The sequence below is a fragment of the Oncorhynchus nerka genome, linkage group LG20, assembly GCF_034236695.1.
Source record: "Oncorhynchus nerka isolate Pitt River linkage group LG20, Oner_Uvic_2.0, whole genome shotgun sequence".
Taxonomy (NCBI): Eukaryota; Metazoa; Chordata; class Actinopteri; order Salmoniformes; family Salmonidae; genus Oncorhynchus; species Oncorhynchus nerka.
The window spans coordinates 13,852,872-13,875,688 of record NC_088415.1 but is presented as its reverse complement, the minus strand read 5'-3'; the positions used below and the strand labels follow the sequence as shown (position 1 = coordinate 13,875,688).

Here is a 22,817-nt window from a genome sequence, read left to right as displayed (position 1 = left end):
TATATCGTCAGTGTCTGATTAAAACCTCGTAACTCTATTTTTGCCAATTCTTTTTTTTTATGTTTTGAAAGCAGTAACTCCTCTCAATGTACTATGAACATTTCATGACCAATAAAATATATTCTAATTAGTGTCTGAAGTTTTGAAATTGTATGTTTATTTGTCACGTGTGCTGAATACAACAGTAAAATATGGCTTTTAAAACATTTCTGCAAAGTTTCAGAAAATAGGTTTTCATCGAGACTAATATTCATGTATAACTGACATGCCATGATTTGGAGAGAGAAAAATATGAAATTGCCCTATAAGCTACTGTACTGCAGATGGCTCTAGGAAATTATGCTACGATTAGTCCCTCATTCAATGTCATAAAATCATAATCCTTATACAAATCCCCAATAAACTGTTAAACGTTTATTAAACAAAAATAGAAAATGTACAGTACCAGTCAAAAGTTTGGCCCCTTCTTACTCATTCAAGGGTTTTTCTTTATTTTTACTATTTTCTGCATTGTAGAATAATAGTGAAAACATCAAAACTCCTTGATGACAGCTTTGCACACTCTTGGTATTCTCTCCAGCTTCATGAGGTAGTCAACTGGAATGCATTTCAATACCAAGTCCATATTATAGCAAGACCATCTCAAATAAGCAAAGAGAAACGACAGTCCATCATTACTTTAAGACGGAGGTCAGTCAATCTGGAAAATGTCAAGATTTTTCAGTCGCAAAAACCATCAAGCGCTATGATGAAACTGGCTCTCATGAGGACCACCACAGGAATGGAAGACCCAGAGTTATCTCTGCTGCAGAGTATAGGTTCATTAGAGTTATCAGCCTCAGAAATTGCAGCCCAAATAAATGCCTCACAGAGTTCAAGTAACAGACACATCTCAACATCAACTGTTCAGAGAAGACTGCGTGAATCAGGACTTCATGGTTGAATTGCTGCAAAGAAACCACTACTGTCTTTGTGAGACGCAGAGTTGGTGAACAGATGATCTCCGCATGTGTGGTTCCCACTGTGAAGCACGGAGGAGGAGGTGTGATGGTGTGGGGGTGCCTGTGACACTATCTGTGATTTATTTAGAATTCAAGGACATTTATTTAGAACTCAAGACCGCAGAGTGAAGGCAGAGCAGCCAACAAGTGCTCAGCATAAGTGGGAACTCCTTCAAGACTGTTGGAAAAGCATTTTGGGTGAAGCTGGTTGAGAGAATGCCAACAGTGTGCAAAGCTGTCATCAAGGCAAAGGGTGGCTACTTGGTTCCATGTGTTATTTCATAGTTTTATTGTCTTCACTATTATTCTACAATGTAGAAAATAGTAAAAATAAAGAAAAACCCTTGTATGAGTAGGTGTGTCCAAACTTTTGACTGGTAATGTACATCAATTCACAATCCCTAATATGAATAATATCCCACCCTGCCAAAATTGGTTCATGTTCTATTCAGAGGGGGAATATCTTTGTAATGATGTTTCTCATCTTTGTTTACAATCCTGCTTGATGTTCTACAACTTTGATCTGCTGTCCTAATTAATGAAGTTGAGGATTCTGGAACTATTTTATTTTATATTCCACACCTAAATTCTGTTTCAATGCATACCTGTACCCCAAGTGCCCATCCTTATGTCTTGAATCTGTTTTTTATTATGTGTGAATATGGAAATCCCTGTACATAAAACTGTCTCCAATCGCATCTCTCCCTCTGATCTAAGATGAATTGCTGGAGGTGTTTACTAAATCTTCTGTTTTTAATCCAGTGAGTCAGAAAAGAAAGCACCATATCCTCCTTTCATGATAGAGATGGTAATCTGATGGGATAGATAACTGCAATCCTCTAAAAATAGGTTTCAGATTACATGCTCAAATGTAACATTCTCACATCACCACTGATCATTTCAAACGTAACATTCTCGGACTGTGATCTGATCTATCTGTTAGTGTTGCAACAGTGGTTTAAGTACTTAAGGAGCAAAGTAAGGATACTGAAGATAACATACGGGGTCCACTTTGGATCATTTGTGTGGATATTTTACTAAAACACTTGCCTTTATTTGAATTCAAACATTGAGTTGTTCAGAGAAAATAATCCTGGAGGATAGTACACAAATGAAACGTTCAAGAACATACAGCATCATCCACATATTTTAATTAGCAAAACAAAACACCATGCTTGTCATTTCAACATTAAGTTAGAATCCAATCTTTCAAAAACCTCTCCGACCGAGTAAAAAAAAGTGCAAATATATACAAAACACTTCATTGTAGCCAGCGTTTTAAAGGACTCATTCCTACTCCTTCAAAGTAACATAATAAAATATAAAACCAAAAACAATAATTTAGAAAGAAACATTTTAAACAAATAATTATACAAAATATATTTATATATTTATATAGAATTAAGGACTAGGCAGAGCAATCATCCGTCAGTCAATCAGCCAGTCAGTCACAAAGCTACTTCCTCTTCAGACTAAGTTAATAAATTCCATATATCTTTGAAGCTGTAAACAAGTTTGTTACGTTAAATCGATTAAAACATTTGGGATAAACAGACAAAACCAACAAATAAATTAGAATCAATTTATCTGAGACAAATGTTTTTGTTTTTTACTAGAACACCGACTATAATGTAATAGTTCTACAGTATCTACTTAGAAACATCACAGGTGTGCACTCACTCTTTTCTTCCTTACATGTTACAGGTGCTTTTTTATCTTCCTGTTTATACAACATTACAAAACCAGACGTACTGACGTGTCTGCAGTGGCTCTGAGTTCCACAGCCCAATCACCTGGCCTTCACTAGTTTACAAGTGACGTATGGCAGGTAGCCAAACTGTAGGCCTACTTTGGATATGATTACAGATTTCACCCAAGAAACCTGATACCGTGTTGCACTTACTATTTTAACCAGTTTCAAACCCTATGAGATGGCGTTAACCAAGAGGTACTAAGTCAAAATTCAAGATGTTCTCTTTCAGATTTATGATAAGCTATAATTGTAGAAAGAGGCTCAAACATAGCGTTGATACCTGTAATACACCTGCAATGCTGACAGGGCAGCTCTGGCAAGCTGCCAGTCATTTCTGACGGAGTCCTTTTCACACACAGTGGACGGTGAGATCCACACCAGACCTAGATCCAGATACACTGACCCCATTTCTCTGCACTAAAATAACACCAGGATGGTGAAACCTATTATCCTTAATTATCCTCCTGCAGCTCTTAACATGCTAATGAGCTCCAGTTTTATTTGAGAATGTATTTCGCACAGAGTTCCAAGGCCAAATTCTAAATTGATTTGGTGCTTATCTACAATATGTATCTTCCATGGAGAAAAATAAGTATTTCTTCTGGTGTGGATTTAATGGGTTTTGAAAAGGTATACTAATGGCTCTTTCGCTCCTGGACTGATAAGCAAGCCTAATTATTCTACAGTAATTAGTTAGTTTCAGATCCATTTAATCTACATAGAAAACAGAGCGTCACTGTGTTTAAGGTCCCAACGCAAAACAACACCCAGCATCTAGACTCTAGAAGGGTTAACACCTGTACATTGATAAACCAAAGTATTGGTTTCATTTACTAAATTGTATTTAATCTTTGGGGACTTTATGGATAAAAAGAACTGTTAGATATACTGAATTTATATTCAGGATTTGGACTACCACAAACCTCTGGGTTTTAGTAGTAGAAATACATATGTCTACCATTAGTTATGGGAGAACATTGTAATTTGAGGCTTTATCCTATTCAATGAACAAATATTTTAAAGATGTGTTTGTACCTGAAATTTAAAACATGATAGAATCTATGGTTAACAATGTATTGTAATGTGTGGGTCAAGCCGAATGGCATTATTCAACCCAAAGACAAGAGAGTGATCATTTGATTCTTCCCTGTGCCTCCTTTGGTCTGTCTGCATTCCTCACGGTTGTCACTGAACACGTGATGTAGCGATCACAGTCTTCTTTTTCAGTTATGGATGTGAAGGAATGCTGTTATTTACTGAATGTACGAATGTATCCTAAATGAACCCGGTCCTGTGTGTGAATTGGCATTGAAAAGACTCTTGCAACGGTGTTAGAGACTTATACAGTATACCTGTAGTACAGAGGACATTAACTGTGTTCAGGTACGTTCAGTCAAACACTGTACAAAACAAGAGTTTTCATTCTTTTGTAAAATGAAAATAAATATGAAATAAATAAAGGCAAAACAATAAATACTTAATTGTTGGAGAGGACTGAACTCAGAACCATGTAAATGTACTGAAATAATATTCAGGTATAAGCCTACCAGACTGTATTTCCTCCCAGCAGAGAGAGGAGTATGGAGAGGGGACAGGGGTGTGTGTACAGTCAGCTGCTGTACCACTACTGAAAAATACAGAGCTTCTACTGTCTGTCGTGGAAGGAGTCAACAGAGAAAATGGGCATTTACCATCTGATCAGAACCTACAGATCGGCCTACTGCTACTGGCTCTATGGGACCGTAGGGTAAACAAAATGAAGGATGAAGGTCTCCTGGGTTGGAAATCAGTATTCAACACAGTAACCTCTCTCTTCTTCTGAACAGTGCCTAGTATGGTAATGATAACATAGGGAGCAAATAGAGGCTTTCCCCCCCCATAAACTACCATGGATGACCTACCAGAAGTGAACACATAAGCAAGTATTTTATTTAGACAGCATTTAAAACATAAAAATCTATACTGTTATCCCGTCTGTTGTGTTTGGTGTTGCGTTACACATAATGGTGTTGTGTTACACATTATGGTGTTGCGTTACACATTATGGTGTTGCGTTACACATTATGGTGTTGCGTTACACATAATGGTGTTGCGTTACACATTATGGTGTTGCGTTACACATTATGCTCAAGCTGTCATTTGTAATAATGGCAAAACATCGGGAAGAGAAAGACAATTTTCACAGAGCGATTATCGTAAGATAGAGAGTCTCTAACGGGAACTGTGTCTTTTTGGTGTGTAATCTAATGAAACATGGCTGGCTGTTTTATTACTAGACCTATTGCTGTTAATGGATCAACTACTTTTAGGATGTTTGATATGGGTTATAAGGGTTGTTTCCACGACAGCAGTAGCCCTGAGTTCTGGACGGGAACCCCTGGGACCCTGACAGATCAGATTCACAGAGGAGTAGACTAAAACAATGATCTGAGTACAATTAGCTGGACAGTCACTAGGGTGGAACGTCCATGAGGAAAGGGCTTCACTTCCTGCAACACAAAAGGCAAGCTTTAAAACTCTGGACTCTGAGCCATCAGCAAACATCCATTTGGCCCGAATACAAAGTAAAAAGAGAAAGGCGCTTTGTAGCTATGGCATTTGAGAGACGAGGGGGATGGCCACCCCTCAGCCCCAACACACCCCTCAATTTATGTCACTTAATCAGGCCTCTGATGCTTCTAGAATTTGGTGTCTTTTGGCCATACACTGCCTGCCTCCTTCATCACGTACTAGCATTGAACCTCCAACCCTAACACAACAAAACAGAACCTCAAGGCTTTCCTTTGGGGCCAAGAGGTTATAGTCTACTACTTGTACCTTACCATACTTGTGGTAAAACCCATACATTTCAAGATCAAATCTACAGTCCACACCTAAATGTTACTTTTCAGCATTTTGTACAATTATTATCGCAGACCAAAAGCTACTCTTCCCATGGCACTAGCTTGGCAGTTCAGCACAGTTTCCAAGGCAACTTACTGTATGCCTCTATTGGAATGAATCTGGTAGTTATCCACAGCAGTCCTCTTCCATTAGATTAGGCAGTTACTAGAGTCTGCCATTGAAAAGGCCAATGTGGAGAAAAAAACTACTCCGAATGTCTCACTGGCAATGGCAGGTAGAGGTTTGAGGGAGTGAGGATATTGGGCACAGAATCTGGTCTGTAGACATTGGGCTCAATGTGCTGTGGTTCGTTGTGTTGATTGTCCAGTGTCTTATGTCCCCCTTTTTACTTGCACAAGCTGTGGATGCTCCAACACAGGTCCGTTCACCAGTTCAACCAAACCCCCATTTCCCACTTCTCTCCCCGACCCCCGACCCCTTGTTCCATCCTCTGTCCTCAGCTGCTGCCCGACATCAGGTTAATGGCTTGTTCCAGTTTGTGTCGCAGCTTGTGTTTGCGGCAGTACCCATCCCTGTCTAGTGCGGTCAAAATCTGAACACAAAAGTGAGATAATTTTTTTCTCTCAACATTAACAAGACTGTTTATTGCATTACATTTCGGTATCACAGCGTAAAAAAATCCTGTTGATTTTACGGTAACTTAATGGTAACATACTGTATTATAAAAAAAAAAAAGTAACTTACAGGTAACTGACTACCAGTAAGTTACTGTAAAATACAACAATATTTTATTTCAGTATACATTTTACAATCTGAGGTCAAATAAAGAATAGAGTTGGTCCGTGTCTCCTACCTCCTCTTTGTACTTGTTAATGTAGAAGTAGAGCTCACTGAGAGCACTGAGAGTGTTGAACTCGGTGCCATGGAGACGAGACTGCTCCACCAGATAGGCATCCATGTCCTGGTCACTGATGGTAGGCATCTTACTGATATCTCTGTAGTACCTGACACAAGCAAAGAGACACAAGAGTGCTCAGTGTTAAGACTCTTTGAGAGAAAATTAAATATGACAGCAAATAAGGTAACTGAAAGTGTACCTCTCCACCCAGCTCTTGTAGTTGGGGATGTCTTTAGCATACAGCAGCTTGTTGGAGGGTGAGTCCTTGCCCAGGCGGTGCTCTGACGTGGAGCAGGAGTCCATGAAGGTCTGGGCCACCACAGACAGACAGGCGTCTGTGATGCTGCTCTTATGGATGTCAAACACAAACTGGGGGTTCTTGATCACGTTCACCCAGAACCGCAGGGGGAGACTGTCAGACAGAGAGGAGAGAAAGAAAAAGATGGGACCATTACAGGTGAATCTTAAGAGTTACAGTTGGTATTGGAGTGTCACTTGATGCAATAGTTGAAACTAAAAACTACTCAAATAGAGTTTTGAGGCACTAAAAGCAGTCATAGTCACACATGGTACAGTATGGTAAAATCGTATGAATTTCCATGTGTTACGTTTTAGTCAGGTCCAAAATATTTTTTAGTAAGCGCACAGTTACAGCCTGGGTTCTATTGGCCTATTTATCCTTTCAATGCAGGGTCACACAGAGTATTTCGTGGTAGTCTTAAACAAATCTACTTTTTTTTTTGTGGAATATTTTATTTTTGTATTTTCCAATTAAGAACATTCAAAACAAAAGTGAAAAGATGATAGACAACAATAGGACAATGTGACAGTAACAGACGAGCGTAAAAAAATAAATATATATTTCTAATTATATATACAAACATACAATAAAACATAATAATAATGAGACATTGGATCATATGGTCACCTGCCGTAGGCTACATATTATACATGACATTATATAGAGATTCAATCAATGAGATGTGGGGGGAGATTCTCCATATAGTCAATAAAAGGTTGCCAAATTCTGTAAAATGTCTTTAACTTATTCCTCAAGCAGTAAGTGATTATCTCCATTGGGATACAACTATTAACTTCCGATAGCCACATTGCAACTGGCAGAAACAAATCTACTTTGAAACAAAAGTATATCTCATACACATGGCTTAAAAAAAGAAGACACCTGTACCATGTCAGATGCAGAGTTGAAATGTATTCCATTTTGAGTTTGCACCCCAATATTACACCTTATATACACCACAGAAGACCGTTTGACATAGACACACCAGATGTTCTGCATATTTTTTAATAATAGTCAATATAGTCAATAAAAGGTTGCCAATTATGAAATGATGGATGATATCAACATTCTGAATTCAACATGTGGTTAATAGCTAGCAGGCTATTAGCACGTATTAGCAGGCTATTGTATGTGTGAACGATGGCTAGCTCCTCGAATGATCCCAGTCCCTCCTATTGTGCATCTGTTGTAGAAAGAGGCAACGATTCTCAGAACATATGTGGCTCCACAAATGTTTTATTTCCTTTTTGATGCAGATGCAGGATGCAGAGAGTGAGTTCTGCATGATTAAAACTATCTGATCTCCAAAGTCCACGTCTATAGTCTCTATCAACCACACACAACGCAGAGTTACAGCGGTGCAGTACAGCACCGGGTTTCACGTGCACCTGGCAACGGGCTCGGGAGAGACCAAGGTTGAAGGTCATGCGTCCTTCGATACACAACCCAACCAAGCTGCACTGCTTCTTAACACAGTGTGCATCCAACCCGGAAGCCAGCCGCACCAATGTGTCAAAGGAGGTTAGCGCGCCCGGGCCCGCCACAGGAGTCGCTGGTGCGCGATGAGACAAGGACATCCCTACCGGCCAAGCTCTCCCTAACCCGGACGACGCTAGGCCAATTGTGCGTCGCCCCACAGACCTCCCGGTCACGGCCGGTTACGACAGAGCCTGGGCGCGAACCCAGAGTCTCTGGTGGCACAGCTGGCGCTGCAGTACAGCGCCCTTAACCACTGCGCCACCCGGGAGGCCAATGATGATGAACAATATTAATAACATTCCACCCATGAGTCCACTAGAGGGCAGCTATCAGGAACTCTGTGCTTACCAGTTGCTCTTCCAGGTGTGACGGACATCAGGGTCAGTGATCTGCCTCTTGTCAGCCTGCTCGTCCAGGAAGTCAAACATGTACTTGATGGCCAGAGGGAGGGCACTGCCGCGGTGCGCCGTGCTGAACACCGTCTCAAAAAGGTCATCCACAAACTTCTGCAGAGTTCCCTGTATGGTGATCAGACAAACGGTGTCAACACAGAGTCCAAGATAGGAACGTGTGCCTGGCAACAATACATTATCATGACACATTATGAGACAATCCACTAAAATCCACAGTTCAATCAACAGACTACAACGAGAAGAGACCTTGGTGGCCAGTAGGCGGGTGAGATAGATCTCAGACACCATCTTGCTGCCGCGGTCGCCCTCCCGTTGGTCAGCGTGCTCGTGATTCTTGACCAGGTGCCAAAGCTTGGTGCCAGTCTCCTGGTCAGGGGTGATCATGGGGGCCCGGGAGCGCAGGCTGTCTGGGCTGCTAGAAGTCCTCAGGAGACTCTCTGGAAACACAACAACACAGATACTGTAGGAGGCTGGGCTTTCATACAGTAGATATTGAAAAACTGAAAGGGTAATTAATACGTACCATAACGGCTCAGAGAGGTTCATTAATACGTACCATAACGGCTCAGAGAGGTTCATTAATACGTACCATAACGGCTCAGAGAGGTTCATTAATACGTACCATAACGGCTCAGAGAGGGTCATTAATACGTACCATAACGGCTCAGAGAGGGTCATTAATACCTACCATAACGGCTCAGAGAGGGTCATTAATACGTACCATAACGGCTCAGAGAGGTTCATTAATACGTACCATAACGGCTCAGAGAGGTTCATTAATACGTACCATAACGGCTCAGAGAGGGTCATTAATACGTACCATAACGGCTCAGAGAGGTTCATTAATACGTACCATAACGGCTCAGAGAGGGTCATTAATACGTACCATAACGGCTCAGAGAGGTTCATTAATACGTACCATAACGGCTCAGAGAGGGTCATTAATACGTACCATAACGGCTCATTAATACGTACCATAACGGCTCAGAGAGGTTCATTAATACGTACCATAACGGCTCGGAGAGGTTCATTAATACCTACCATAACGGCTCAGAGAGGGTCATTAATACGTACCATAACGGCTCAGAGAGGGTCATTAATACGTATCATAACGGCTCAGAGAGGGTCATTAATACGTACCATAACGGCTCAGAGAGGGTCATTAATACGTACCATAACGGCTCAGAGAGGGTCATTAATACGTATCATAACGGCTCAGAGAGGGTCATTAATACGTACCATAACGGCTCAGAGAGGGTCATTAATACGTACCATAACGGCTCAGAGAGGGTCATTAATACGTACCATAACGGCTCAGAGAGGGTCATTAATACGTACCATAACGGCTCAGAGAGGGTCTCGGGCTCAGAGAGGTTCATTAATACGTACCATAACGGCTCAGAGAGGGTCATTAATACGTACCATAACGGCTCAGAGAGGGTCATTAATACGTACCATAACGGCTCAGAGAGGGTCATTAATACGTACCATAACGGCTCAGAGAGGGTCATTAATCGTACCATAACGGCTCAGAGAGGGTCATTACGTCATTCAGAGAGGGTCATTAATACGTATATAACGGCTCAGAGAGGGTCACGTACCATAACGGCTCAGAGAGGGTCATTATGCCATAACGGCTCAGAGAGGGTCATTAATACGTACCATAACGGCTCAGAGAGGGTCATTAATACGTACCATAACGGCTCAGAGAGGGTCATTAATACGTACCATAACGGCTCAGAGAGGGTCATTAATACGTACCATAACGGCTCAGAGAGGGTCATTAATACGTACCATAACGGCTCAGAGAGGGTCATTAATACGTACCATAACGGCTCAGAGAGGTCATTAATACGTCAGAGAGGGTCATTAATACGTACCATAACGGCTCAGAGAGGGTCATTAATACGTACCATAACGGCTCAGAGAGGTTCATTAATACGTACCATAACGGCTCAGAGAGGTCATTAATACGTACCATAACGGCTCAGAGAGGTCATTAATACGTACCATAACGGCTCAGAGAGGTTCATTAATACGTACCATAACGGCTCAGAGAGGTCATTAATACGTACCATAACGGCTCAGAGAGGGTCATTAATACGTACCATAACGGCTCAGAGAGGTCATTAATACGTACCATAACGGCTCAGAGAGGGTCATTAATACGTACCATAACGGCTCAGAGAGGGTCATTAATACGTACCATAACGGCTCAGAGAGGTCATTAATACGTACCATAACGGCTCAGAGAGGGTCATTAATACGGCTCAGAGAGGGTCATTATAACGGCTCAGAGAGGGTCATTAACGGCTACGTACCATAACGGCTCAGAGAGGTCATTAATACGTACCATAACGGCTCAGAGAGGGTCATTAATACGTACCATAACGGCTCAGAGAGGGTCATTAATCGTACCATAACGGCTCAGAGAGGGTCATTAATACGTACCATAACGGCTCAGAGAGGGTCATTAATACGTACCATAACGGCTCAGAGAGGGTCATTAATACGTACCATAACGGCTCAGAGAGGTCATTAACGTAACGGCTCAGAGAGGGTCCATAACGGCTCAGAGAGGGTCATTAATACGTACCATAACGGCTCAGAGAGGGTCATTAATACGTACCATAACGGCTCAGAGAGGGTCATTAATACGTACCATAACGGCTCAGAGAGGGTCATTAATACGTACCATAACGGCTCAGAGAGGTCATTAATCGTACCATAACGGCTCAGAGAGGGTCATTAATACGTATCATAAACGGCTCAGAGAGGTCATTAATACGTACCATAACGGCTCAGAGAGGGTCATTAATACGTGCCATAACGGCTCAGAGAGGGTCATTAATACGTACCATAGAGAGGGTCATTAATACGGCTCAGAGAGGGGTCATCATTACCATAACGGCTCAGAGAGGGTCATTAATACGTACCATAACGGCTCAGAGAGGTCATTAATACGTACCATAACGGCTCAGAGAGGTCATTAATACGTACCATAACGGCTCAGAGAGGGTTCATTAATACGTACCATAACGGCTCAGAGAGGGTTCATTAATACGTACCATAACGGCTCAGAGAGGGTCATTAATACGTACCATAACGGCTCAGAGAGGGTCATTATCACGCCATAACGGCTCAGAGAGGGTCATTAATACGTACCATAACGGCTCAGAGAGGGTCATTAATACGTACCATAACGGCTCAGAGAGGGTCATTAATCGTACCATAACGGCTCAGAGAGGGTCATTAATACGTACCATAACGGCTCAGAGAGGGTCATTAATACGTACCATAACGGCTCAGAGAGGGTCATTAATACGTACCATAACGGCTCAGAGAGGGTCATTAATCGTACCATAACGGCTCAGAGAGGGTCATTAATACGTACCATAACGGCTCAGAGAGGGTCCATAACGGCTCAGAGAGGGTCTCGTAGAGAGGTCAGGCTCAGAGAGGGTCATTAATACGTACCATAACGGCTCAGAGAGGTCATTAATACGTACCATAACGGCTCAGAGAGGGTCATTAATACGTACCATAACGGCTCAGAGAGGTTCATTAATACGTACCATAACGGCTCAGAGAGGGTCATTAATACGTACCATAACGGCTCAGAGAGGGTCATTAATACGTACCATAACGGCTCAGAGAGGGTCATTAATACGTACCATAACGGCTCAGAGAGGGTCATTAATACGTACGTACCATAACGGCTCAGAGAGGGTCATTAATACGTACCATAACGGCTCAGAGAGGGTCATTAATACGTACCATAACGGCTCAGAGAGGGTCATTAATACGTACCATAACGGCTCAGAGAGGGTCATTAATACGTACCATAACGGCTCAGAGAGGTTCATTAATACGTACCATAACGGCTCAGAGAGGGTCATTAATACGTACCATAACGGCTCAGAGAGGTCATTAATACGTACCATAACGGCTCAGAGAGGGTCATTAATACGTACCATAACGGCTCAGAGAGGGTCATTAATACGTACCATAACGGCTCAGAGAGGGTCATTAATACGTACCATAACGGCTCAGAGAGGGTCATTAATACGTACCATAACGGCTCAGAGAGGGTCATTAATCGTACCATAACGGCTCAGAGAGGTCATTAATACGTACCATAACGGCTCAGAGAGGGTCATTAATACGTACCATAACGGCTCAGAGAGGTCATTAATACGTACCATAACGGCTCAGAGAGGGTCATTAATACGTACCATAACGGCTCAGAGAGGTTCATTAATACGTACCATAACGGCTCAGAGAGGGTCATTAATACGTACCATAACGGCTCAGAGAGGGTCATTAATCATTAAACGGCTCAGAGAGGGTCGGCTCAGAGAGGGTCATTAATACGTACCATAACGGCTCAGAGAGGGTCATTAATCGTACCATAACGGCTCAGAGAGGGTCATTAATCGTACCATAACGGCTCAGAGAGGGTCATTAATACGTACCATAACGGCTCAGAGAGGGTCATTAATACGTACCATAACGGCTCAGAGAGGTCATTAATACGTACCATAACGGCTCAGAGGTTCATTAATACGTACCATAACGGCTCAGAGAGGTCATTAATACATTCAGAGAGGTTCATTAATACGTACCATAACGGCTCAGAGAGGGTCATTAATACGTACCATAACGGCTCAGAGAGGGTCATTAATACGTACCATAACGGCTCAGAGAGGGTCATTAATACGTACCATAACGGCTCAGAGAGGGTCATTAATACGTACCATAACGGCTCAGAGAGGGTCATTAATCGTACCATAACGGCTCAGAGAGGGTCATTAATACGTACCATAACGGCTCAGAGAGGGTCATTAATACGTCACCATAACGGCTCAGAGAGGGTCATTAATACGTACCATAACGGCTCAGAGAGGTCATTAATACGTTCATAACGGCTCAGCTCAGGCTCAGAGGTTCATTAATACGTACCATAACGGCTCAGAGAGGTTCATTAATACGTACCATAACGGCTCAGAGAGGGTCATTAATACGTACCATAACGGCTCAGAGAGGTCATTAATACGTGCCATAACGGCTCAGAGAGGTCATTAATACGTACCATAACGGCTCAGAGAGGTTCATTAATACGTACCATAACGGCTCAGAGAGGGTCATTAATACGTACCATAACGGCTCAGAGAGGGTCATTAATACGTACCATAACGGCTCAGAGAGGTCATTAATACGTACCATAACGCACTAGGCTCAGAGAGGGTCATTAATACGTACCATAACGGCTCAGAGAGGGTCATTAATACGTACCATAACGGCTCAGAGAGGGTCATTAATACGTACCATAACGGCTCAGAGAGGGTCATTAAACGGCTCAGAGAGGGTCGTACCATAACGGCTCAGAGAGGGTCATTAATACGTACCATAACGGCTCAGAGAGGGTCATTAATTACCATAACGGCTCAGAGAGAGGTCATTAATACGCTCATAACGGCTCAGAGAGGGTCATTAGTCACGTACCATAACGGCTCAGAGAGGGTCATTAATACGTTCATAACGGCTCAGAGAGGGTCATTAATACGTACCATAACGGCTCAGAGAGGGTCATTAATACGTACCATAACGGCTCAGAGAGGTCATTAATACGTACCATAAACGGCTCAGAGAGGGTCATTAATACGTACCATAACGGCTCAGAGAGGGTCATTAATACGGGTCAGAGAGGTCATAATACGTACCATAACGGCTCAGAGAGGGTCATTAATACGTACCATAACGGCTCAGAGAGGTTCATTAATCGTACCATAACGGCTCAGAGAGGTCATTAATCACGTACCATAACGGCTCAGAGAGGGTCATTAATACGTCGTAACGGCTCAGAGAGGGTCCATAACGGCTCAGAGAGGTCATTAATACGTACCATAACGGCTCAGAGAGGGTCATTAATACGTACCATAACGGCTCAGAGAGGGTCATTAATACGTACCATAACGGCTCAGAGAGGTCATTAATACGTACCATAACGGCTCAGAGAGGGTCATTAATACGTAGAGAGGCCATAACGGCTCAGAGAGGTTCATTAATACGTACCATAACGGCTCAGAGAGGGTCATTAATACGTACCATAACGGCTCAGAGAGGTTCATTAATACGTACCATAACGGCTCAGAGAGGGTCATTAATACGTACCATAACGGCTCAGAGAGGGTCATTAATACGTACCATAACGGCTCAGAGAGGTTCATTAATACGTACCATAACGGCTCAGAGAGGTTCATTAATACGTACCATAACGGCTCAGAGAGGGTCATTAATCGTACCATAACGGCTCAGAGAGGTTCATTAATACGTCCATAACGGCTCAGAGGGGTCATTAATACGTAGAGAGAGGTTCATTAATACGTAACCATAACGGCTCAGAGAGGGTCATTAATACGTACCATAACGGCTCAGAGAGGGTCATTAATACGTACCATAACGGCTCAGAGGGTCATTAATACGTACCATAACGGCTCAGAGAGGGTCATTAAACGGCTCAGAGGGTCATTAATACCCATAACGGCTCAGAGAGGGTCATTAATGTCGTGCCATAACGGCTCAGAGAGGGTCATTAATACGTTCATAACGGCTCAGAGAGGGTCATTAATACGTACCATAACGGCTCAGAGAGGGTCATTAATCGTACCATAACGGCTCAGAGAGGGTCATTAGAGAGGTCATCACGTACCATAACGGCTCAGAGAGGGTCATTAATAACGTACCATATAACGGCTCAGAGAGGGTCATTAATACGTACCATAACGGCTCAGAGAGGGTCATTAATACGTACCATAACGGCTCAGAGAGGTCATTAATACGTACCATAACGGCTCAGAGAGGGTCATTAATACGTACCATAACGGCTCAGAGAGGGTCATTAATACGGCTCAGAGAGGGTCATTAATACGTCCATAACGGCTCAGAGAGGGTCATTAATACGTACCATAACGGCTCAGAGAGGGTCATTAATACGTAGAGAGGGTCCATAACGGCTCAGAGAGGGTCATTAATACGTACCATAACGGCTCAGAGAGGGTCATTAATACGTACCATAACGGCTCAGAGAGGGTCATTAATACGTACCATAACGGCTCAGAGAGGGTCATTAATACGTACCTCAGAGAGGTAACGGCTCAGAGAGGGTCATTAATACGTACCATAACGGCTCAGAGAGGGTCATTAATACGTACCATAACGGCTCAGAGAGGGTCATTAATACGGCTCAGAGAGGGTCATTAATACGTACCATAACGGCTCAGAGAGGTCATTAATACGTACCATAACGGCTCAGAGAGGGTCATTAATACGTACCATAACGGCTCAGAGAGGTTCATTAATCGTACCATAACGGCTCAGAGCATTGTACGTCCAGAGAGGGTCATTAATACGTACCATAACGGCTCAGAGAGGTCATTAATACGTACCATAACGGCTCAGAGAGGGTCGATACCATACGGCTCAGAGAGGGTCATTAATATAACGGCTCAGAGAGGGTCATTAATCATTATAACGGCTCAGAGAGGGTCATTAATACATAACGGCTCAGAGAGGGTCATTAATACGTGCCATAACGGCTCAGAGAGGTTCATTAATACGTACCATAACGGCTCAGAGAGGGTCATTAATCACGTGCCATAACGGCTCAGAGAGGTTCATTAATCGTACCATAACGGCTCAGAGAGGTCATTAATACGTGGCTCAGAGAGGTCATGTAAAGGAGAGAGGTCATTAATCATCTACCAATGACGGCTCAGAGAGGGTCATGTAATCGTACCATAACGGCTCAGAGAGGGTCATTAATACGCTTACCATAACGGCTCAGAGAGGTCATTAATACGTACCATAACGGCTCAGAGAGGTTCATTAATACGTACCATAACGGCTCAGAGAGGGTCATTAATACCCATCGGCTCAGAGGGTCATTAATGCCCACGGCTCAGAGAGGTGGTACCATAACGGCTCAGAGAGGTCATTTAATCAGAGAGTTCATCTATCATCAAAGGAAGGACCATCAGAGGGTCATTGACTGTAACGGCTCATCTCATTAATACGTGTCTAACGGCTCAGAGAGGTTCATTGTAGATAACGGCTCAGAGAGGTTCATTAATGGATGGCTCAGAGCTGGTGATGCTCAGAGAGGGTCTGACCTGGTAGGCTCAGAGGGGGTCATTAATACGTACTCTTAACGGCTCAGAGAGGGTCATTCAATCTTTGTAACGGCTCAGAGAGGGTCATTAATACGTACCATAACGGCTCAGAGAGGGTCATTAATCTTCAGAGAGGGTCATTAATTCTACGTACCATAACGGCTCAGAGAGGGTCATTCCTTGTACCATAACGGCTCAGAGAGGTCATTAATACGTACCATAACGGCTCAGAGAGGTCATTAATACGTAGGCTCAGAGAGGGTCATTAATACGTAATAACGGCTCAGAGAGGGTCATTAATTTGGGCTCAGAGAGGGTCATTAATACGTATCGGCTCAGTCATTCAGGCTCAGAGGGTAACTACCATAACGGCCAATGGGTCATTAATACGTTGCAGATCAGTTACAGTCAGAATCATTCATAGTAATAACGGCTCAGAGAAACCTTCACATAACGGCTCAGAGAGGGTCCCCACTGTAAAGGGTCATTAGTATCAGAGAGGGTCTGTAGCCATAACGGCTCAGAGAGGGTCATTAATTATTACCACAGGCTCAGAGTTTCTTAATACGACCATAACGGCTGAGAGGTTTATTACCATAACGGCTCAGAGAGGGTCATTAATACGTGTTTCTTAGAGAGGGTCTTAATACGTTATTACCAGAGAGGGTCAGACCCGTGTTTCTTAACGGCTCAGAGAGGGTCATTATTACCATAACGGCTCAGTGTTTCTTAAGTACCATAACGGCTGAGAGAGGTTCATTAATACGTACCATAACGGCTCAGAGAGCGGGTGAATGTAAAGGAGTTGGCGATGTTGTAGGCAGAGACCTGCTTCTGGACCAGGGCTACCAAAGACCCATCTGCCACCTGGAGGTGGAGGAGGAGAGAGATCTTTAATCATCTATCATCAAATGAAGGACCATCAATTTGACTGTATTCATCTTTGTGTCTGGGAAATGTAGATGAGTATTATGTGGATGTGTCCAGCTGGTGATGCTGTCTGACCTGGTAGTGGGCCAGGGTGTTGAGCCTCTTCCAGTCACTCTCAATCTTTGTGGTGACGTCCTCATCTTGAAGGATAATTCTAGTCAGTCTTCCTTGTCGCCACTCTGTGAGGATGGAAAACAACAACAACAGAAGATTGGTTTGGGCTATGATCCGTATCTTCAGTTTCAGCAGGGAATAACTACTAGCCAATGTTGCAATTAGTTACAGTAAATCCTTCACAGTAATAAAGAAAACCTTCACATACAGGGTCCCCACTGTAAACATGAGTATGTCTGTAGCCTACGAGGCTGTTATTACCACAGACCCGTGTTTCTTAAGAGGCTGTTATTACCACAGACCCGTGTTTCTTAAGAGGCTGTTATTACCACAGACCCGTGTTTCTTAAGAGGCTGTTATTACCATAGACCCGTGTTTCTTAAGAGGCTGTTATTACCACAGACCCGTGTTTCTTAAGAGGCTGTTATTACCACAGACCCGTGTTTCTTAAGAGGCTGTTATTACCACAGACCCGTGTTTCTTAAGAGGCTGTTATTACCACAGACCCGTGTTTCTTAAGAGGCTGTTATTACCACAGACCCGTGTTTCTTAAGAGGCTGTTATTACCACAGACCCGTGTTTCTTAAGAGGCTGTTATTACCATAGACCAGTGTTTCTTAAGAGGCTGTTATTACCACAGACCCATGTTTCTTAAGAGGCTGTTATTACCACAGACCCATGTTTCTTAAGAGGCTGTTATTACCACAGACCCGTGTTTCTTAAGAGGCTGTTATTACCACAGACCCGTGTTTCTTAAGAGGCTGTTATTACCACAGACCCGTGTTTCTTAAGAGGCTGTTATTACCACAGACCCGTGTTTCTTAAGAGGCTGTTATTACCACAGACCCGTGTTTCTTAAGAGGCTGTTATTACCACAGACCCGTGTTTCTTAAGAGGCTGTTATTACCACAGACCCATGTTTCTTAAGAGGCTGTTATTACCACAGACCTGTGTTTCTTAAGAGGCTGTTATTACCACAGACCCGTGTTTCTTAAGAGGCTGTTATTACCACAGACCCGTGTTTCTTAAGAGGCTGTTATTACCACAGACCCGTGTTTCTTAAGAGGCTGTTATTACCACAGACCCGTGTTTCTTAAGAGGCTGTTATTACCACAGACCCGTGTTTCTTAAGAGGCTGTTATTACCACAGACCCGTGTTTCTTAAGAGGCTGTTATTACCACAGACCCGTGTTTCTTAATCCTGGTCCTGGATTTCTTTTTTGGGGGGCGTTACACCTTTTCCCCCAAAATAATCTTGATGATGAGTTGATCATTTGAATTAGCTGTGTAGTGCTAGACCCCTTTGGCCCCCAGGACCAGGATTAAGAAACACTGCTATAGACATCCATATATACAGTAGGTTCTTACCCAGGTCCATATCATCAGCCTGGGGTCTCTGGGAGTAGGGGATGCCCTTGTACACAGCGTCCAGCAGCTTGTCCTTCACCTGAGTGACCGTGTCACAGTTCAGCACCTTCACCGGGACCTCGGTGCCTGCCTCTCCCTCCGGAGGGATACACATCAGTGTCTGGAGAGAGAGAAACCACAGAGCTGTCAGGACTAGAGGGACTATCTGGGGAGGGAGAAACCACAGAGCTGTCAGTATCAGAGAGGCCCTATCTGGGGATAGAGAAACCACAGAGCTGTCAGTACCAGAGGGACTATCTGGGGAGGGAGAAACCACAGAGCTGTCAGTACCAGAGGGACTATCTGGGGAGGGAGAAACCACAGAGCTGTCAGTACCAGAGGGACTATCTGGGGAGGGAGAAACTGTCAGTACAGAGGGACTATCTGGGGAGGGAGAAACCACAGAGCTGTCAGTACCAGAGGGACTATCTGGGGAGGGAGGGAGAGAGGGACTATCTGGGGAGGGAGAAACACAGAGCTGTCAGTACCAGAGGGACTATCTGGGGAGGGAGAAACCACAGAGCTGTCAGTACCAGAGAGGGACTATCTGGGGAGGGAGAAACCACAGAGCTGTCAGTACCAGAGGGACTATCTGGGGAGGGAGAAACCACAGAGCTGTCAGTACTAGAGGGACTATCTGGGGAGGGAGAAACCACAGAGCTGTCAGTACCAGAGAGGGACTATCTGGGGAGGGAGAAACCACAGAGCTGTCAGTACCAGAGAGGGACTATCTGGGGAGGGAGAAACCACAGAGCTGTCAGTACCAGAGGGACTATCTGGGGAGGGAGAAACCACAGAGCTGTCAGTACCAGAGAGGGACTATCTGGGGAGGGAGAAACCACAGAGCTGTCAGTACCAGAGAGGGACTATCTGGGGAGGGAGAAACCACAGAGCTGTCAGTACCAGAGGGACTATCTGGGGAGGGAGAAACCACAGAGCTGTCAGTACCAGAGAGGGACTATCTGGGGAGGGAGAAACCACAGAGCTGTCAGTACCCGAGAGGGACTATCTGGGGAGGGAGAAACCACAGCGCTGTCAGGACTAGAGGGACTATCTGGGGAGGGAGAAACCACAGAGCTGTCAGGACTAGAGGGACTATCTGGGGAGGGAGAAACCACAGAGCTGTCAGTACCAGAGAGGGACTATCTGGGGAGGGAGAAACCACAGAGCTGTCAGTACCAGAGGGACTATCTGGGGAGGGAGAAACCACAGAGCTGTCAGTACCAGAGAGGGACTATCTGGGGAAGGAGAAACCACAGAGCTGTCAGTACTAGAGGGACTATCTGGGGAGGGAGAAACCACAGAGCTGTCAGTACCAGAGGGACTATCTGGGGAGGGAGAAACCACAGAGCTGTCAGTACCAGAGGGACTATCTGGGGAGGGAGAAACCACAGAGCTGTCAGTACCAGAGAGGGACTATCTGGGGAGGGAGAAACCACAGAGCTGTCAGTACCAGAGAGGGACTATCTGGGGAGGGAGAAACCACAGAGCTGTCAGTACCAGAGAGGGACTATCTGGGGAGGGAGAAACCACAGAGCTGTCAGTACCAGAGGGACTATCTGCGGAGGGAGAAACCACAGAGCTGTCAGTACTAGAGGGACTATCTGGGGAGGGAGAAACCACAGAGCTGTCAGTATCAGAGAGGGACTATCTGGGGAGGGAGAAACCACAGAGCTGTCAGTACCAGAGAGGGACTATCTGGGGAGGGAGAAACCACAGAGCTGTCAGTACCAGAGGGACTATCTGGGGAGGGAGAAACCACAGAGCTGTCAGTACCAGAGGGACTATCTGGGGAGGGAGAAACCACAGAGCTGTCAGTACTAGAGGGACTATCTGGGGAGGGAGAAACCACAGAGCTGTCAGTACCAGAGAGGGGACAGGACTACTAGAGCACTGCACTGAGTCTCTTTGAAGGGGAATTCTTCCAGTTGAAGAGAGAGATTTAGACTGCAATTTCCTCAGGTGTTTGTTTTTCATGAATCACTTTAAATGCTGTTTTATCAATAGTCTCCCCTAGAGATATTAACTGCATTGTCGATAATGAAGATTTTATCTGTCTGAAGAAAATCAGTGACGACTACAAGCGATCTGGAGGACACATTTTTTAGCTATCCTCGGGTCAATAGAAAACTGACAAGAGGACATTGATTTAACTACAAACAAAGATTTATATGACACAATGTGCCATAGTTAAAAGGAGGAGATTGAGGATTGAGAGCAAACGCATAATATATTTGACCTGTTCTGGCACCCCTTCACAGCTCAACCAGTCACAATATAGTGAAGTCAGGCTCTATTTGGTAAAGTGTCATTATAACAAATTGAGATGCATTCAGCCTCATTTGCAACTTGCATTGACACATTAACAAACATAGAAAACTGGTGTCAGAATGAGGCCATCCCCTGAATTCCTATACAAACTCTACACAGTGACTATCCTAGCTAATAGATTCTGTATTGTCTACTGGTTAACGTCTTTCTGTAAACTAGTGTGCCATGTTGCTATGTCAGGATTGCCAGACGGTAAACAATGATTTGCTGCAGGCCTGACGGGGTTTCTGTGCTCAGCACTATTTACTCTAGAGCAGAGGTGTCAAACATACGGCCTGAAGGCCAAATCCGTCTCGCGAGGCAGGGAGTCCAATCTGGCCCACGGGTGTTTTGAAAATGACTAAAACCAAATAAAATGATGAATGATAATGGACCTACATTCCTACAGTTTCTTGACTGTGTCCAGCTCACTAATAATCACTGAAATGCTAGACAATCAGGGAGAATAAAAAAAATCCAAAACAGATGTTTAGAGGACTATTTTTTATAACACATTTTCAGTGCGGCCCTCCGAACCTCGTTGAAGACCGAATGCGGCCCTCCGAACCTCGTTGAAGACCGAATGCGGCCCTCCGAACCTCGTTGAAGACCGAATGCGGCCCTCCGGACCTCGTTGAAAACCGAATGCGGCCCTCCGGTCCTCGTTGAAGACCGAATGCGGCCCTCCGGACCTCGTTGAAAACCGAATGTGGCTCCCAGGGCAAAATGAACTTTCCACCTCTGCTCTCGAGGAATCCCTGATGGAAAAGCATTGATTCTCATTTTAACACAATCTACAACTAGATGCCATTAAGTGACCTATGTTGCCTCTTGAAATAACCAAGGTGCAGTATCCATCTAAAAAGGTCAAAGGTTGTGACCAGAGAGGAGAGAGATCCTTCTAATGTATTTATATACTGGGCATATACTGGGCATATACACGTCGTGCTGCCAGTCCATATACAGTCATGAAGAGACCTTTGGTGTGTGCTGGGTGATTAGTACAGTATGCAGCTGGCACATGGTACCACAGACATCTGTACCACTGTCACTCACTGATCATTAGCAAAGTACATTTCCTTCCATGCACTTGAAATAGTTAATAAGTGGGCCATTTGTGATTAAAAACCAATTACACAGCAAATTATAGGAATTCTCAAGAAACAGGACTCCTCCTGGAGCATCTGCTAATCTGA

The 22,817-nt window shown here is 44.0% G+C and overlaps 1 protein-coding gene across 1 annotated transcript in view; it reads right to left on the bottom strand.

Annotated features, from left to right (window-relative positions):
• Positions 1–2,130: 2,130 nt before the first annotated feature.
• Positions 2,131–22,817, bottom strand: part of LOC115101848 (plexin A3-like) — a 237,838-nt gene continuing 217,151 nt past the window's right edge. Inside the window, 8 exon segments of the mRNA XM_065005252.1 lie at positions 2,131–6,190; positions 6,452–6,602; positions 6,696–6,908; positions 8,625–8,794; positions 8,936–9,126; positions 17,631–17,727; positions 17,866–17,969; positions 19,273–19,432. Of these exon segments, the coding sequence (XP_064861324.1) occupies positions 6,095–6,190; positions 6,452–6,602; positions 6,696–6,908; positions 8,625–8,794; positions 8,936–9,126; positions 17,631–17,727; positions 17,866–17,969; positions 19,273–19,432 (1,182 nt within the window). The 3' untranslated portion in view covers positions 2,131–6,094.